Source organism: Tachysurus fulvidraco, chromosome 12 (assembly GCF_022655615.1).
Source record: "Tachysurus fulvidraco isolate hzauxx_2018 chromosome 12, HZAU_PFXX_2.0, whole genome shotgun sequence".
Lineage (NCBI taxonomy): Eukaryota > Metazoa > Chordata > Actinopteri > Siluriformes > Bagridae > Tachysurus > Tachysurus fulvidraco.
In genome coordinates, this window is record NC_062529.1 from 11,835,077 (window position 1) to 11,854,631 (window position 19,555).

At 38.4% G+C, this 19,555-nt stretch overlaps 2 protein-coding genes across 5 annotated transcripts in view; one reads left to right on the forward strand and one right to left on the reverse strand.

Annotated features, from left to right (window-relative positions):
- fam161b (FAM161 centrosomal protein B) overlaps window positions 1–3,707 on the reverse strand; it is an 8,909-nt gene extending 5,202 nt beyond the window's left edge. Inside the window, exons 1-5 of one of the 3 annotated variants that reach the window (XM_027172470.2) lie at window positions 3,530–3,707; window positions 2,776–2,969; window positions 1,740–2,060; window positions 998–1,467; window positions 425–762 (exon numbers count right to left, since the gene is read on the reverse strand). In XM_027172470.2, the coding sequence (XP_027028271.2) occupies window positions 425–762; window positions 998–1,467; window positions 1,740–2,060; window positions 2,776–2,792 (1,146 nt within the window). In that variant the 5' untranslated portion in view covers window positions 2,793–2,969; window positions 3,530–3,707. Of the gene's footprint in view, window positions 1–424; window positions 763–997; window positions 1,468–1,739; window positions 2,061–2,317; window positions 2,474–2,775; window positions 2,970–3,529 lie in introns of those variants that run through there. The other 2 variants (XM_027172472.2, XM_027172471.2) reach the window with 2 other exon arrangements.
- Window positions 3,708–3,805: 98 nt separating this feature from the next.
- Window positions 3,806–15,054, forward strand: coq6 (coenzyme Q6 monooxygenase). Of its 2 annotated transcripts, XM_027172473.2 has the most exons (12): window positions 3,812–4,280; window positions 5,521–5,655; window positions 7,915–7,973; window positions 9,709–9,835; window positions 11,134–11,264; window positions 11,359–11,466; window positions 11,601–11,663; window positions 11,867–11,974; window positions 12,778–12,980; window positions 13,245–13,360; window positions 14,048–14,214; window positions 14,922–15,054. In XM_027172473.2, exons 1-12 carry the CDS (start codon window positions 4,085–4,087, stop codon window positions 14,949–14,951), a joined length of 1,443 nt encoding a protein of 480 aa, XP_027028274.2. In that variant the 5' UTR covers window positions 3,812–4,084; the 3' UTR covers window positions 14,952–15,054. The 2 variants fall into 2 exon arrangements, with proteins under 2 accessions (XP_047677507.1, XP_027028274.2); XM_047821551.1 differs by lacking the exon at window positions 7,915–7,973 and having other exon boundaries at window positions 3,806–4,280.
- Window positions 15,055–19,555: the final 4,501 nt, after the last annotated feature.

Here is a 19,555-nt window from a genome sequence, read left to right on the forward strand (position 1 = left end):
ACATTTATTACAGGCAAATGAGTGGAATTTCTCACTGGGGCCTTGAGTTGCAGTAGACAGGCCAGTCTGAATATACTATAACGTACATCATTTCAGTAAGCATTATGCTAACAATACCATAGCTGCTAGCTAGTGCACAAGCTAACTGCTGGTAAATTTGCTCAGAAAGTACATTTTCTGATCAAACATATGATTATCATATTCTCAGCATTTTAAAGCTTGTTTTGGTCAACATTCACTATAGTTGGTTTAAATGTAATGCTTCTAAAATCAGTTCATGTTTTGGGAAGTTCTGTAATATTAAGAAATGCATTAAAAATCTAGTTTTAAGACGCCCTAACCCTAATCCTAAACATATAAGTATATACACTAAAATATCAAATTAAAAACTAAATGCTAAATTAACAAAAAATACAAAACCAACTTGTATTTTGTCTCCGCTGCCCCTGCTGTGACGTGGCTGAAGAGCTGATGTTCGGAGCTGGAATGGCTGGCACAGGGTGATCTCTCTTGTTTCTGTTCTCTCCAATGCCTCTTTCTGGAAGGCCTTGTGCAACTTATCAAAATCTGGCACCTTAGCATTTATCTTTGGTCGAAAAGATGGACTCTGCTCTATGAAGCCCTGCACTTTGCTCTTGGTTCTCTGGGAGCTACAGGCCCAATGCTCAGCCCTACTACTCAGGCTCTGGATAGGGGCAGAGGACGCTCTGAGAGTTTCCTGAGCTCTGGCCTGGATGCGAATCTTCCTCTCTTGCTCCTTTTCTAAAGGGATATTAATGGAAGTTATGGGTTTACAATAAATAAGAACGTGACCATTTACCATCATATAAAGCAATGCGGCTGAGAAACCAAACATAAACATGTATAATTTTAGTATTATTGAAGCAGGAAAGTGAAAATGGGTTTGAGAAATTACAATAAATCATAAGCTAAGCATGTCTGACATTATATCTCAATTTATATGTGTGAATATTTATGATGATTGACTGAAAAGCACCTTTCAACTGTTCAGAGATTGCTGGGTCTGTGACAGCTTTAGGTTTGAAACTCTTCTTTTTATCATCCTTTTTGTTTTCCCTCAGTTTGTCAGCACCATTTTCTAGCTTTGTCCTTTCCCTTGTCCTCTCTTCTCTCTGATGAAACCTAAAAGGTTTCTGAATGGATAAAAGGAAGTCTTTCCTCTGCTGCCGTCCCTCCTGCCTCACACGCTCCTGCTCCTTTACAATATCGTCATAAAGGCTCTTGGACATGTGTTCTGGTACAGGTGATACTCGAAACTGTTTCTGACACTCAGCCCAGTCCAGTTCCTCTTTGTCAGCTGCAACTTGTTTGGGCTCTTTGGCACATATCTGTTTTTGTGAATGGCTCACGGTAGATCTCAAGGTTCCAGAAGAGTTAACAGGCTCGTTCCTGCTCACCTTATAGCTCAGGTCAGGTGTGGAGGAGGATCTCTTTGGTCCATTTAACCTGAACATGAAAACATTTTACATTCATGCCTGAAAATCACGTTTATAAAACAGAGATTATGTTTATTTCTACTACACAGTACCAAAGTGAAATGAATTACATGGGAAGAAGTTTTGTTTGTCTATTTAAAAGAGTATTGTTTAATATTTTAATAACTCAGACTAAGATACAATTTATGGTTGGATTATTAGAATATTAGCAGGTTAGCTGGTTACAACCAAACTAATTGTCCCCTACACACTAGTCATAAAATCAGAAGAGTCTGAACTTACCAGTTAGTACTTATTTTGCTTTTGGTGTTGCCTTCAACATTATGAAGATTTCCTTTTTGTTTGTTGGCCTTCAGTGGAGCGTCAGAGATTGAAGAAAGCAGTGAGTTCTGCAGAGTCCGGCTCTCGAGACCAGCCTGGTGCTGCAGCTTTATCCGTTGAAGTTGTTGTCGGTGTGAAGCTTTCAGGGCCTCTAAATGCAACTCCAGGAAAATGTCAGACTTCTCCATGTCCTCAAGGAAGGACTGCATGTTCTCTGAAGATCTCATCCTGATTTCTTCAACTATCTTTTCACACTCAGAATCCTCGAAAGATGGGAAAGGTCTGGGTTGAGGAGAAGGATAGCTACATGTCAGACTTTTTATAGCAGAAAAGCCTAAGGACCTTAGAAAGCAGCAGCAGGTGCATAAGGAAAGATGCAACTAATTTACAGGAAACCTTTCCACAGTGAATTTTTTTAAATGAAACAAAACATAAAATATAAAATATAAACTCATTCACTCATTGTCAATTATATCGGACATACTTAACATACCACTGCATTTCGGAGGCATACTAATACACATTGAAGGTATACTTACTTTATTACCGATAGTGTTTAAGGTCAGTGAGTTTTAAGTCTAGAGGATTATGTAGTTTGGCAGCTCATTTGTACTCAGTCTACAGTCAGAGCACCACTGACCAGATAACTCAGAACCAGAATCAGTTTCAGAATCAGGTTTATTTGTCAAGTGTGCTGACACACACAAGGAATTTGGTTCCAGCTGTTTGTGACTCTCAAAAGTAGACATAAATAACACTATACTATACATTTAGACTAAAAAAGACAATACAGACAGTGCGAGTATTAAATAAGAATACAGAAAATATGACAGATCAGTTATGTACATAAAGTGTGAGAGTGAATGGTAGTGCAAATAACAGTATTGTGCACAATTATGCTTATATGCAATATTATAAATGTTGGCACTGGTAAAGAGTGTCAGGTACAGCCGCATTGTGTAATCCATGTCCACTCATTTAACACACACAAACTTACCTTGGTGTACCTTCCATTTGCAAATTGAGAAACTATAGCTCATCCTGCACAGCATCTGTGAAGTGGTTAGGGTCTTTCAGACATCTGTTTCTGACCATATAATGCTGTTTGTCATTAGCTATGTCTTTGTTTATGTAGCACCATGGTCCTGGAGAAACGTTGTCTCATTTCACTGTGTACTGCATGAGATATGGCTGAAATAACAATAAAAGCTCCTTGACTTGACTTGATTTGACTTGTTACTTAAACAGCATTTGACAGCACTGCAGTGTTAATACCTACACCAGATGTGTTTGTTCACTGCTGGATCTAATGCGTTTGTCCCTGCACGAATGCTGTATCTACCGTGTTTGTGTTATGATGTGATTATCATTCCCACGGCTGTCAGTGCTGTCGGATAGAACTTCAGTATCGAATACTGTAGTATTTCATGAACGGTTGGTGAGTGTTGCTCGAAGTGCATTTAGTGTAAGCGGTTATATATATCCTTTAGAAAGCCGATCAGAATATATTTCAACAGAATAATATGTCCGACGAAGGTGCAAACGACACTATGCGCACGGCAAGTTGGCTACCGTTACTATAGCAACCACGACGCAGACAAAATAAACAACACACCGTTATTTATGAGGAAAACTTGTAAAAACAAGAATCCATACACAATGCTATAAATATTTAATGATAAATATTCATTTAAAAATATATATAATAAAATAAATAAATAAGTCGATGCAATTTATACCAGTTTTCTCACATTTTTTTCCCGACATGTGATACGAAGCGGCGTTCAGCACGATACAGTCACAGAACCAAATGGTCCTATTTTTACATCATATGATTTCTTCCAAAAGGTTCTCAAACTGGTGTCAAACGCAGTAATTTAGCAGTAGCTTTCTACTGAACTCCTTCACGTCCTCTGCACTGCGGTTTTCTTCCACACCGCATGATGGCGCTAAACACAATTTTAATTAATATAAAAAAGGTATTTTTATCCCAATGGATGGAGCAAGTATTAAGTAACACAAACTTAATATCCGACTGTATATTTTTTTCTTGTTCACATCATAGCCATTTATAAACACGTTACTTGTTCTTTAAAAAAAAATACTCGGAACTTAAAATGATTGGCTCGTGAAACAGGAAGTGCTGTAACGTGGGCGGTGATAACAACATGGCTCCGTGAGGGAAAAGTTATCGCGTTATTGTCAATAACAACGCAGCTTGAAGGAGAATTTATTTATTTTGTATTTTATATGACAAGATTTCCCCCTTTAACCCGACCAGGTTGTGTGGTTTAACACGCCTCGAAATGTTTGTTTTGGCGACGCTGAAGCAGGCTGCTGCTGGAGCAGGACGCCAGTGTTTGAGTGTGAGGAGTGTAAACAGACTGAGGGCGTTTAGCACAACACACTCGTCCTCTGAGCACAGAGATGATGGAGACGACGTGTACGACATCGTCATATCGGGTGGAGGAATGGTGGGGACGGCTATGGCCTGCTCTCTGGGTGAGTTTCCTCCTCACAGCCCGTTTACACTACTGATCTCTGTGTGAAGTATCCTACGATTGGCTTAAGTACAGTGTGGAGCAGAAGCCTAGTCATAACGTTAATTCCCTCCCTTCACTTTCCTCTGACCCCAGCCTTTCTCAACAGTGAAGTGCTCATTTAGCCGGATGGAAGTTTTTAGTTAAGGCACTGAATCAGTGCCCTCACATTTTAAAGCTGCAATTGCGGTTGCAGTCAAACACACACTCTGGGGTCCTGGGGTGCAAACACATACACATCTGATGAAAAGCCCAGTGCTGTCTGGCAAAATGTCAGCTTTCTGGATAAATAGTTTTACAAGAAACAGCCTTCTCACAACTACCATCGAAAGACAGCAGTCTGAAGAACGGTACAATTTAAAAAGTTTTTTTTTTTAATCCAAAAATACGTTAGTGATTAAATTCAAAACTTAGAAGTGACTTACAAGTGATCTGTGGAGCAAATAGTGATACAGGACTATTAGTGCTTTCTAATTATGAATTAGTGACTCAGAAATCACTTAGTTTGCATCCTTAAGAAAGAAAAACAGTCCATTAAAAGCACTTGGAGATAAGAGGTGTCAAAATTTGAAAATCAGTTCAGCAGGAATCTTTTTGGTTTTTTGTTATTTATTTGTTTTGTAAATATGTGGTATAAGATCGAATATTCTCAAAGTCCAATAAATATGTAAATATTTGAAAACATTTTAACGTAAACCTCCAGACCACAGATTTGCACTTTGAATGTTTTGTTGTTTTGTAAACAGAAAATGAACTGAATTTTTCCGTCATTGTTGTAGAATGTGGCACAGCTGGTTTACAGCACGTTTACATATTGTGACACTTTATATACAATATACACATACATTTAGATATCATTTATGCAAGTTATTTGTAGGCCGCTTTGAATAAAATTGTCAGTTAAACGTGTAAGTGTAAATGAGAAGACCTCAATAATTTGCAAAATGAATAATGAAGCATTGGGTTCAAAATGAAAACCATGTATAGAAAAAAAATTAAATTGATTAATGACTTAATTTACAAGAAGTTCATTTTCATGACAGTTGTGCGTCTGCCTGCTAACACACTCCCATCCTCACTCACTCATTCACACAACACAGAGACTGCTGCTGAAAAGCAATCGGTCAAACCATGAATAACAGAATTACAGCTGGAAAAAAATACTGCCTCAGAGTCGACATCTGTGTTTTCTGTTTCTTCAGGCTGTGACCCGAATTTGCATGGCAGGAAGATTCTTTTACTCGAAGCTGGCCCCAAGAAAGAGATGGACAAGGTGCCAGAGGTTTACAGCACACGGGTCAGCTCTATCAGCCCGGGCTCAGCAACACTGCTCAGTGGTATATTACACTGATTATATCAGCACACCTGCTTTTACACCTGCCCCTCTTCAGGATGGGGTCGGACTTTAGAGGATATTTATATCAGATATCAATTTAATTCGACTCAGTTCGACAGTTTTGTCTAAATCTCTCTTACATTAACTCACCATCCACTTTAATAGGAACATGTGTACACCTGCACGTTCCTACAATTATCTGTGCTTCAGTTAATGTTAAAAACACACCAAAACTAAAAAACTGCTTTACACCCATGCTGAGCTGAAAAGCATCTCAGCATGCATAACACACCGTACCTGGAGATGGATTGTCTTCAATAGCAGAAGACAATTGATATGTTCTGATTGTCTTCAATAGCAGAAGACCACATCAGGGTCCACTTCTGTCAGCCAAGAACAGGAACCTGAGTATACAATCAGCAGGAAAAGTCACTGGGAAAAGGTCACCTGCTCATTATTTTTTTTTAAATCTTCAGCAATCCGGATCAAGTGCAGGATGATAACTAGCTTGCTTTATCACAGACATACTGTATCACAGAAGTATGGCTTGTACTGTTCCTAGCAGCACAGTGAATCTCCCAGCATGTGGTGTGCAGATCAGATTTCTGTAAATAAATCTCAGTGTGTGAGACAGAGAGAGACCAAGATGGAGACAACAGACTGAATCACAAAACAAATCTGTTGGAGTCTTGGTACACTTGCACTACACTACAAACTGTAAATTTATTAATGTTTGATCTCTTTAAATGAGTATTAATGAAATATTTGTCTTAATATTCACTATATGGCCCATAGGATGTGGACACCCTTCTAAGAAATGTTCGGGACTTTAAGCTAGAACTGTCTTAGGTTGCCATCAAGTCAGTTCATGAGATTTGTGCTAAATCTCAACTGCCAGTGCTGTTATTGAGAAATGGAAGAGTCGAGGAGCAACAACAGTTCAGACACAAAGTTGTAGCCTTGTGTCTGTTGTTAAAAAACGCTATAAAATTTGTACTTAGGAGTTAACAGCTGCTGAAGGATGGAAAGCAACAAGGCCAGCAACAGAGAACAAAGAACAGATCCAGTTCAAGTAAAACAACATTGTTTTAACACCACTAGCTAAACCAAGTAACCAAGACTTCTATCTTTAATATTACATAGTCAGGGTTTAGTGCCAGAGCAATTGAAATCATTTAAAACTAAATGCCCAGAGCAAATTTGCCATGTAATGATAGAAAGCACAAACTCTCTGATGTCTTTCAGGCCTAAATGATGTAATCCTTGTTAAAAAAAAATTTTCTAAACAGAAAACTCAGTTTTTCCGTCCATGTTTTAGAGTGATGAACAGCTGTTTAGTTGTTTTGCTTTTAACTTGTTAGCAAACCTCAGGAAAACTAATTATAGCCATGCATAGTGTCTTTACATATTGTGACATTATATCTATATATGTTTTTTTTCCAAAGCAGCAGCAACCCCTAAATTAAGTCATCCTGCTCCATGGCCATGGTCTTTCTTAGCGCATGATGAGCCATGTAAGGGTTCGTTTAGAGGCAGCGCTCTGGTTAATTGAGGGGCATTATACAGTGAAAGGGCTCACAGCAGGAAGAAAGCACATCTGCTCCAATCATAGCAAAGCCCTAGAGAGGACGCTGTCATTAAGCCTATTTGCAGCAATGCTTGTGGATAGAAGATTCAACAGGAAGTAGGCCAAAGGATAAAGGAGACTTGCACACAGCTCTTTCAGAGATTTGGCCACATGACAGTTGCTCATATTCATTTTGTTTCATTACCATATCTAAGTTTGCTTGTTTGAGTCAGTAGGAGAGAATGTGAAGTATATGTGAACAATATTGTTTTTCTGCTTTAACTAAGAGGCATTTTGCAACAAGGAATACAGTTTATTACAGGGCTTTTAAATTGCATGTGAAGGCATTACTGATTTAGGAACTGCGAATAAATACTGATTAAATTTGTTGAAACACATAATGCCGCTCAGTAATTAGTCATGGTGTCATACAGTGATTTACTTCTTTACATTCTGACCTAAAAAAAAAAACAACAGGCTCATTGTGTTTAATCCTTCTGGCTTGCCCCAACTCCGACTGTCATCTCATTTTAAAGCACTGGTTTAACTTCAATGCACGGAAAAGTCATTTAACATATTAAGCCCCATGTGTAGGTGTGATCGAGTCAGCATTTGGCAAAGCCTGGATGTTTTACTAATCCACGTGAATTCTTACTCACACAGTGACTCAGCTTATTTCTTTTTATATAACAGGTCTTGGAGCTTGGGATCATGTAGTCAATCTGAGATGCAAACCCTATCAGAAAATGCAGGTTTGTATACAAACTGACTTGATTGTTGTAAACAAAATGAGTGAGTGAGAAAATGTTAAGAAAATTAAAAACAGTATATCGGATATTCATCATGCTTGGTTCAGTATGCAGACTCCACAGCAGTGAGAAGCCTTTTCTTATTTTGGGTGGAGGTTGTTTTTTGTTTCTTTTATGATTTTTTTTTTTTTTAATTTCATCTCATTGCTCCAACTTAGAAATGAACCAACAGAATAGAGAGCCAGCGTTATGTGCCCAAACATAAATATGCTCTTGCTGTACTTATAACAATAAATTATAACTGAAAGGACACGTACAATTTTTAAGAGGTGTAATTCATATAATGAGAGAAGCTGAAATAAACAATTATTTCACATTTTTTCTTGTCACATGAAATTGTGGCATAAGAAGTTGTTCTGTGTGGGAAATAAGTAAAAAATTATTCATTAATATAATTATTATTGCTCTATAACATATACCCTATTTAATTAATGTGCTGTCACTTTAAATCATGCCAGATGAAACTAGTGGCTAGTTCCCTGTTTACTAATTAGGGGCTTCATTGGGAAAACCAGGGCACCAAAGGGGGGGATATGGGCTGCGGCAAGCCCAGAGGTCAGCAGCAAAGCACCCTTTTGGTTTCTACGCATGTCTAGAAATGTGGGTCCACCTCGTAAGATGTGGCCTTCCCCCAGGCGAAACGAAATCCTGTGGTTTCTGGGCAAGTGAAAGGATGTCATACGAGGCCACGATATGGTAGCTCTCGCTTTCTGTACCTTTTCTGCACCCCTTAACCTCTCTTTTTTCTGTCTTGTATATGTGTTTATGTTCAAACAAGAGAAAGAATTGCAATGGACTGAGGTCAACCTAACAAGGTTCCCTTTCACCCTCCAATTAAGACCAAGTGGTCAGAGGAAAAAAGACCAAAATGGGTTTGGGAAATGCCAGCTACCAGAATGTGTATTTTAAAGGTTTGGAGGTTCCCTACAGAGTTATCAGATAGCCAAAGTGGCATGTACCTTTTCTAGTATCTCTGGAGCAAAATATAGCTGTGTGAAAATGCTTGTTGTGAATGATGGCAGTGTGTAAAAATACATAGCAACACACAGTAGCAGGAGAGTTATCAACAGCAGTGTTTTTCCTATGTGTAAAAGCCTTGTAATTCTGGGTTTGGTCACGTTTTAAATCGTCCACCCAACCGTGTTTGAAAAAGTGCAACCCCACACTGTTAGTGGTTTTAGCATTGGCATATCCCAAGTGCTTTATGACTAAAAAAGATAAAATCCTTTGCATTCTGTTCCCCTTTCACCTTAGTAACAATTTGGTTGAGGTCTTAAAAGAGCAACAGTTTCAACACCTAAATCATGTTTATGTGTAAAAGCAAAAATAATATTTTACAGCCTGAAAAGCAATCCATCTCAAAATCCAGCAGCAAACAAAAAAGCCAGCTTGAGAGCGATGTTCACATATTTGTTATTTATTGTTTGTTTAACTATAAATACAGGTGTAAACCCACAAACATAATCATTTGATATTTTTTTTCCTCAGAGTGCTTCCCAGCTTAACCAAGTACCTCAGGGGATGTTGATGGTTTTTGGCTTGCTCACATCTCTGCTTACTTGGTGTTTTTAGGCTGTAGTTGAACAGCTTTGATGTGTTCAAGTTCACTGCTTTTGGAATTCCATAAATAGACCTGAGTGACATTTATTCTAACAGTTATTTTGGCCTTATGCTTTAGGTTTGGGATGCTTGCTCTGATGCCCTGATCACGTTCGATAAGGAGAATCTGCAGGGCGAGATGGCATACATTGTAGAGAACGACGTGATTGTGGCTGCTCTTACTAAACAGCTTCAGACACACTCTGGTATTTTTTTTAATTTTTTATTTAACGTTTGTTTTATTGCTGTTAATTATGTTTCCGTATAGGAAACTGGTGATGGGATGTATGTTCTCACAGGTTATTTGCTTTAGGCTCCTGAGAAGAAGGTTGATTTTTCCTGCCACTATTTGAGTCCTTTAACACTCAACTGCTACTTGTAACCTGTCTCAGATGGTTAAAAATGATTTGGCCAAAAGTGTTAGCCAAATAACCAAATGTAGTGTAGCTGGAAAAGTCTTGGATTTGATTAGGCATGTAAATCAACGCTTTGGATAACATTGGTGTCCAGTCATCAGTTTCACACTGATGTTGTAATATTGTTTTATATTGTGGTGCTGCTGCTCTGTAGCCTTCAGCAAAAAAACATCAAGCGCCAGCATGCAGTCAGTAGAAAAAAGTTCTTCTGCTCTCTAGAGCTTCCAGTGGTACTTAACAGGGCCTGTGAACCAGAGCCTGGAGTGCACCCAGTTGGTTCTGCGACTGACCTGGCACATGATGTTGCCACAAACTGTTCCTTCCTGCCGGTGCTTTTGTTTATTTGTACTTTTTCCCTTTTGGATTTTTTTAAGGACCTAGGCTCTTTGATGGGCTCATGTTTTCTCTGCTATTTCAATCATGTAGCACATGATTAGAGTTACAGTTTCCATGAGAAATAGAGTTTCCACGAGACATTTAGACACGTGCAGTAGTCTACTGACCCATTTGAAAACCACATTTCACACTGGAGCATCTCACTAGCCGAATGCTGATGGTATTTATTTGCAGCAATTAGCCAAGCCACTCTCAGCCTCTGCAAATGAAATCTTCACCCTGCTTTGTCATGCCTTTTAAAAAATATATAGATATTTGCACTCAGTAGATGTGGCAACACGTGTCAGTTCATGTGCAAGTGGGCCCTTCTTTTACTTTGTCAGTGCTCAAACTACTTTTTCTAGCTTTATCCTGCCTGTGTTGGCCACCACTAGCTTTGGATGACTTCTCTGTAATTAACATAAGCTTCCAATATTCGTCACCAATGTTCAGTTTAGCAGACAGAATAGTCTCCAATTGCAAATTGTTAGCTTTGTGTTTCTCTGCTACTTGAAAAGAGAAGGGTTTGATGTGTTTGGGTGTTTTGGAGCTTCGTGTCTTGTATTTTGCATGATGCATAATTATGTTTTGAGACATGTTCTGTTCTCTCTTTTGACACAGAATATACAGTAGTTTATACAAGTCGATCAATATTTGAGATACATGCCCACCGAAATGCTTAACTTAATCGAAACAAAATTTTCCTCATCTAGATCAAGTGGAAGTTCAGTACAGAACGAAGGTGGTAAAGTACACTTGGCCCAGGCCTTTCCAAGTGGCTGACTCTATCCCTTGGGTCCAGGTGACGTTAGCCAATGGACGCACCTTGCAGACCAAGCTGCTGGTGAGAAGATTGTCTTTACCATGAGATCTGCTCAGTTTTAGCCTTCTGACAGGATTATTGAGAAGATAATTTACTTTGCTGCTCGCTCTGACAGATTGGGGCAGACGGACCCAACTCCATGGTACGGAGAGAGGCAGGGATTCCCACCGTCAAGTGGAATTACGACCAGTCTGCCGTAGTGGCCGTTTTACATTTATCTGAGGTATGTGGACAGCAAGAATGTAAACTCCATTGTGTGCGGTTCTTCGTTCGTAATCAGAGTGCTTTTGGTTTGTTTAAAAGTATTTCAGTTTGCCAGAGTTGACTCTGTCATCTTGTGTTTTCTCATATGCACAGCCTACTGAAAACAATGTGGCATGGCAGAGGTTCCTCCCAACCGGGCCAATTGCAATGTTGCCGGTAAGCTGCTGCTCATGGTAGACTGAGGTGGAGTGATATTTAAGGTCAGGCAGTTAGAGCTAAATTACAGTTCTAGCTGCATTACAGCTGCTGAATAGAAAATCATGTATTAATTAATTATATTTGTTTGTGTGTGTGTGTGTGTGTGTGTGTGTGTGTGTGTGTGTGTGTGTGTGTGTGTGTGTGTGTGTGTGTGTGTGTAGTTGTCAGACACCCAGAGCTCTCTGGTTTGGTCCACCAGTCACCACCATGCCGAGGAGCTCCTTCACATGGATGAAGAGAGTTTTGTGGATGCCATTAACAATGCATTTGTGAGTCCACACCAACTCCTCAGGTTTTTTTTTTATAGAATTCCTTGGATCCATTGCAGAGATTATTTTTATTTATATAATACGAGTTGTATTGTTGTCTTGCCTACAAGTCTGTTTTTCACTTTCCACTGTATTCCATGTTTCTCAGATTTGAATTGTCCCTTTAATGAAAATGTTAGTTCGGCTTGGCAGTTCCTCAGGGCTGAACATCTTTAACCCGGCTCTCATGCACATGCACCCCTCAGTTGAGAAACGCATCCATGTTCCCAAGCAGGTTATTTTTGCTGAGCGTGCTGGTCACAGGCCTGTGAACTTGAGTCATGCCTGCCATTATGACTGGTTTGCTAATTGAACCTGCAGCTTGCCAGTGTTGTTCATTATTGTGTTTCTTCAGACCAAATGTACAAACATTTTTGGTCAGCGCAGCGACTTCCTTTAATTACCTTGTGCACCAGTTAGCTCGCACAAAAGACTGAGTTCCGGTGAAAAAGAATAGATGTGAAGCAATAAACATTAATAAAATTTCTGTTTACATTTAAATTCTAGGGTTTTACAAACACATTCTGTTAAGCTTAACTTCCAAATCCTTATGTGTATAAAGAAACTACTCCCATTACTCAGTATTCAGCTTTCCAATGACATCTATGCAATGGGATTTTTTTTAATAAAGTGAAATGTTCAATAAGTATTGTTTTGCTAGTTAAATGTGTAGCCAAAATCCGTGTTTGTTCAACATGTTCCTTTGTTGTCTTTAAACCCATCTCATTCTAAACTCGTTTGTTTTTGTTTTTCACTCTCTATAGTGGAGTAATGAGAACCAGTCTGACCTGGTGGAGGCAGCGGGCTCTTTGTTCCGCCATGCCTTGTCCATCGTCATGCCCAATGGCGCCTCCACCCGCCAGCTTCCACCCAGTGTGGCGGCTATTGGCCCTAAGAGCCGGGTCATGTTCCCTCTAGGAATGGGCCATGCCTCCGAATACATCCGCCACAGAGTCGCCCTAATTGGGTATGTGTATCTGAGACCTTAGTGAAAACTTGTTAGTGGTTGTTGGGTTTTTTTTCCTCAAACCACATGAGATTTGTCTCATCCATTTTGCTGAAACTTGCCTGTGTACAAAGTTGTTTTTCAGAGTGGCCATTTAGAGATACGTCCGTGTCAAAAAGAATTCATGATTTCTGTTTCTTCTGTTAGATTTGGATGGTAGTAGGTTCCAGCTCAGCTATTAAGTCTGTGATTTACACAGTGGTTTGTTTATTTCTTGTACTTCAGAGATGCAGCACACAGGGTACACCCTCTGGCAGGTCAAGGTGCCAATCTAGGATTTGGGGATGTGGTCTATTTAACACAGGTGCTCAGCCAAGCAGCATTCGATGGCAAAGACCTTGGTAAGTGTTCCAAAACGACTAGCTGAATAGATGTCAGTTTGTTTGTACCTTCATTTTTTTTTTTCATAGTTTTAAATATTTAGTGTTTTTATTTAATTAGCAAATAGTACAATGTCACAAGCTAGAAAGGTGCTTTGTGGACCAACGGAGCATGAGGCAAAATACAAGGATGCTATTTCAAATCTCACAAACATTGCATATGGAATAATCATTAAAATACACCATTTTAGATTGTTGGAAAGTTTGAAGACATTTGAGGGTTTGTGGTCGGAAGTTCTCCCCCATCTTACCGTGTAGGCTTGATATTAAACTTCATATCTTAGACCTCAGACTTGAGATCAGCATGTCTCATGCAGACATATTCATCAATGCATGGTTTCTTAAGCTCTTTTCCACCTCTCAAACAAGGAAAAACTCTTCTGAGTTATATATCAAACCAGTTAATTTTATGTTTTTAGTTTCCATTTCTGCTAAGAACTGAGATGGAAATCAATAAAAAAAATAATAAAAAAAAGAGCAGAGTCATTTGGTATTGATTTGTATCTGAGAGTCTACTAAAATGCCTTTGGTAACAGTGCAGAGTGAAAAGAAGGCACAGCGATATTAGTTTTTTATTAATTATACTCTATTAGTAACACTGCATACATACATGTATAAATTGATAAAATCTTGTGTTTTGGCCTCCAGGTGAAATGCAGCACTTGCTGGAGTATGAAACTGAGCGCCAGCGTCACAATCTACCCATGATGGCAGCCATTGACCTCATGAAGAGACTTTACTCCACTAACGCTGCCCCGCTGGTGCTGTTGAGAACCTTTGGTCTCCAGGCCACTAACGCACTGCCACCTGTTAAAGTAAGAAGCCAGTGTGCAGCTGTGTGCGTGTTCTTCTCTGGCACATTGTCTCCTTGTCACCACCGTCACTGACCACTAAAGACCCGTCTCTTTCTGAAGTACTTAAACTAGCACTTAATTACTTTTAGAAAGTTGTCTGTGCCCTAGTGAACCTAGTATTGGTGTATTCATTGATGAAGATTTTAAAAGCATTTCTGTTATATACTTTGGTCTTGTTTTTGACCAACATTTCTCTTCTTAACAAATTTCCCTTTGTCTGTGATTCTCATCTCACTGCCATTCTACTTCATATCACTTCAGATTTGCTCCCTCTTTTGCTTCCTTTGTGATCTCTCTTTCTCCAACCCTGTCCCCCATCTTGTCCTCTGATTACATGCTTTTATACGCTGAACTGTGTCTGTAATTTACATGGTCAGAAGCTACTACTACAGCTAATTTTAGCATCACATTTACTGTTACTGAAAGTGTGGGTGGGGTTGCCAGCCTGTGCACAAGCGGTATTGGCTTGTGTTTTCACACTCCTTTTATTATAGGCTGAAACGGCCTGATTCCTTTACTAAGCAAAATCTACCAACAAGACCATATCTTGTTGTAATGGCTTGTCCTGGTGTCTTTCAGGCTCTTACACATAGTAGTGGATGCTTACGGTTTTGGGGTTTCTAAATTTTGTCTTTAATATAATATATTTTCTCGTTTTCTGTCCACAGGAGCAGATTATTTCATATGCCAGCAAGTAGGTGACTGTTAGCCCATAAAGGCTTGTGGGACAAGATTGCATGGAAATTTTGTCTACAGATTATATGTAAAGATCTAAATTAATAAATTTTATTTTCAGTCATATGCATCTTTGTATAATCTTTGTTTATTTTTGCCACAAGTGTAGATGTCCTGTTCATTTAAGGGCATTCATATTTTACGCTTTTTACTTCTACAAAGCAGGTAAAGTAACTACACCAGCAAAACTTGTATAAATACAGATGTGCAGCTTGGTGTGATAAAGCAGTTTACTCTGTAAAGTCATAATCTATTTGACTATTAGCTAAATATTATTTTATCCAACAAAAGTTGGAACCAGACTGGCTTCCTACCTAAAGGTTTATCTAGGCCTATAATATTAAACAGGACTGAACAGAATTCTGCAGACAACAGTTTAATCCAGGCTGCTCTTTAAGTAGAACTTGATTCAGTAGCTTCATTACTGAACTAAACTTACAACAGGAAGAGCATGACGCCCTGTTCTTCCACTTCGTTATATTCATTTGAGCTCCTGCTGTGTGCAAATGGCTTAGTGATGCTCCTTCCCACAACACTCTTAATTACAGTACATCCTACATAAACACTACCAGACATGCTTTTCAGAAACGAAGTTAAATATATAAATATATATATCACTTTAGCTGGAAACAGCTTACATTTTATAATGGGTTAACTCTGTGTTACAAGGAACTTTGGCATGGCTGTAAACAATGTCCCAGAAAAGGAATGCAGAAACTTCAAAACAATTAAATCACACTTTGGCAATACATCAGTAAACATTACAGTCTGCACAGACTGTAATACTCCAGTTTCCGCCCCAGTCCAAAGAAATGCATCGTAGGCAGATTGGCATCTCTAAATTATCCATAATTTGTGGAAATTTGTGTCTGTGTATGTGTGTCTGACAGAGAGAATGTCCTGTAATGAGATGCCACCTTTTCCAGGCTGCTCCCTGCCTTTAAGAAATTCAACGAAACATGCAAATAATAGAAAACAGCAAAGAAAATGCAAAGCTTATTATTAATAATAATAAAATTGTTAAAACATTATTTAAAGTGGAAATTAAAACTTTAAGATTAAGTTGACTACTATAGGTTCTGAATAGTATACAGTGATCCCTCGTTTATCCCGGTTAATGGGGACCGGAACCCGTCGCGATAGGTGAAAATCCGTGAAGTAGGATTGGCCCTACAGTAAGTTTGACCTTTTCACTGCTGGTCATCATCTTCCTCTTCGGCTCACTAGAGGAATCTTTCGCAGGGGCACGGCGCTTAGGAGGCATTGTAAGGGCTTAACGAAAAGTTAATTTCGAACACAATATGCGAGACACAGTTGACAACATGAACGAGAGTAGTGAGATACAACCAGGGAAGAAGCTGAGAGAGGATGCAATGATGCGCAGCCAATCAGCTCAGATCTCACACCGGGAACCAATCATGTGCCTTGTCTGAGTGCTCGTGGGTATGTACAAAGCCTCTGAGAGAGTTTCTCTTTGTCTGGCATCCTGGGAGTTTTTATTTGTATTTTTCAATGAATATTTTTAAAAAATTGGCGATGCACTGAAGCCGCAAAACTTGAACTGCTAAGTGGCAAGGGATTACTGTAATTGATTCTGTTGGTTTGTTTTGGTTATGTGAGGTATCCCTCAGAACTTGTTCTAGTCCTTTTTCATAGTTTTAAATACTACTCCTTGGTTATATTATCATATGGTTTTTTGATTAACAATCAGACCTAAGCCTTTATTGGTCTATTTATAATATATATACACAGTTGTATGCAAAAGTTTAGGAACCCCTGAAAATATTTATTTATAAATATGTGGGTGTTTGGATCAGCAATTTCATTTTCAAGGACACAGTGATATTTCAGCAGTGAAATGAGGTTTATTGGATTATCAGAATGCGCAATATGCATCAAAAAAATAGACAAGTGCATAAATTTTGGCACCCCAACAGAAAAAGAAAAAATCACATCAATATTTAGTAGAGCCTCCTTTAGCAGAAATAACAGCCTCTAGACACTTCATATAGCCTGTAATGCGTGTCTGGATTCTGGATGAATGTATTTTGGACCATTCCTCCTTACAAAACATCTCCAGTTCAGTTAGGTCTTATGGTTGCCGAGTATGTACAGCCCGCTTCAAATCATGATATTCAGGTCTTGGGACTTGCCCCACAGCATGATGGAACCTCCACCAAATTTTACTTTGGGTAGCAAGAGTTTTTCTTGGAATGCCATGTTCTTTTGCTGCCATGCATATCACCCCTTGTTATGTTCAAATAACTCAATCTTTGTTTCATCACCCCATAGCACCTTATTCCAAAATAAAGCTGGCTTGTCCAAATGTGTGCTTGCATACCAGTTTGTAGCATGTGTGCAGAAAAGGCTTCTATCGCGTCACTCTCTCACACAGCTTCACCTTGTGCAAAGTGTGCTGAATTGTTGAACGATGAACAATGACACCATCTGCAGCAAGTTGGTGTTGTAGGTCTTTGGAGGTGGTCTGTGGGCTGTTTTTGACCGTTTCACCATCCTTCGCCTGTTCAATATTTTACCTGGCCTGCCACTTCTGACTTTAACAAAAACTGTGCCTGTGGTCTTCCATTTCCTCAGTACTGTATGTTCCTCACAGTGGACACTGACAGCTTACTGTATATCTCTGCGATAACTTTTTGTAGCCTTCCCCTAAACCATAATGTTGAATAATCTTAGTTTTCAGGTCATTTGAGAGTTGTTTTGAGGCCTCCACGTTGCCACTCTTCAGAGGAGAGTCAAAGAGAACAACTTGCAATTGGCGACCTTAAATACCTTTTCTTATGATTGGATGCACCTGTCTATGAAGTTCAAGGCTTAATGAGCTCACCAAACAAATTGTGTGTTCCAATTAATCAGTGCTAAGTAGTTACAGGTATTCAAATCACCAAAATGGCAAGGGTGCCTAAATTTTTGCACCGTCTAATTTCGTTTTGATTATTTCGCAAATTACACATTTTCTGTTAATCCAATAAACCTCATTTCACTACTGAAATATTACTGTGTCTATTTGATAGATCAAAATAAAATTGCTGATTCAAACACCCAAATATTTCTAAATGAAAATCATGGAAATTATCAGGGGATTTTAAAAATTATATTTGACTCCATCATTTAATACTTAATTTCCCTATTCTCTGTGATATTGCCAGACTATTCAATGTTTAAAAAAAGATCAAAACTGTAGGGTTTTGGACTGATAACTAATATTTCTTTCTTATCAGAATTTAACAATAGAAAATTACAGATCATCCAATCTCATATCTTTAACGCACTTGCTTAACAGAGACAATTTAGATATTTCATCTGGTTCAGACAGGTAGGATCTAAACTAGCTAAGGCCTGTGTAGGAAATACCTGTGTCATTTTGTGAGCAATCAAGGAGAATGTTGTGATCTATGGTGTTAAATGCATCACTAAGGTCAAGTAGAATACGAAGATAAGAACAAGTAATTTCTAACTTTAAAAAGTGCGGTTTCCTTGCTATGATCGGGCCTGAAACCTGACTGAAACTCTTTAAAGATATTGTTCTCCTGCAAGAAAGAGCACAATAGAACAAACACAACCTTTTCTAATATTTTGGATATAAATGGAAGGTTTGTAGTTCCTTAGGGTCTAAATTAGTTTTCTTAACAAAGGGCTTAATAACTGCCAACATAAAGGGTTTAGGGACATGACCTGAAGATAAGGAGGAGTTAATATCAAGAAGAGGCTCACTAGCAGTATGGAACACTTCTTTCAGTAATTAAGTTGGAATGGGATCTAACAATCATCTCTTATATCATATATAATAAAAGTTCATTCTGTTGACCAGCACTATAGCATAGTGTTTCGGGTTAACTAGTTGAACTGTTACTTCCACATGCATTGGTCCAGATCATCTGATGGCAGTTGACTGATCCAGTGCAGTTATGTCTAATCTTTGAAATTCATCTCCTTTTAAATCCATCTTAAAACCCACCTTATACTAGAAACAGCACTTGTTTCTTCTCTGTATAATTCACATTCTGTTTCTCTCAACTCTGATCCCATTGTTTTTATGACAATTTTGTCCGTTTGTGCAAGACGATAACATGACTATACATTTATTTTTTATTTGTCCTTGACGTTGGGAATGGCATATGAAACTATGTATAGTATATAATATTTAAAAATTAATTCCATAATACATTCATAATTAGAATATGTAAAAAAATTTATAAAGTATTGCAATATAACTGAAAAGGCTCTCATTGAAGCTTGTTATGAACTGAGCAATAAACAACAAATTAAATCATCATTCTGGGAATATAAAAGTAATTCACAGTTGGCAACATAGTTTGTATTCTATATTGTGTATATATAGGCTTTTTGCCTTTTTTGTAAAAAAAAAAATGATTTGTTAATGTTTTCCTGTCAAAGTGTTTATTTAACAATTATGCTGATTAAACACACCAAGGCTTCGAAGATTTTCAAATCTCTTAAGTCTTGGTTATTTTCTAGTCATAAATAAACACAATAAACCCTGTCATTCCATCTAAATTACAAAGCATGTCTGAATGTATATTGTACA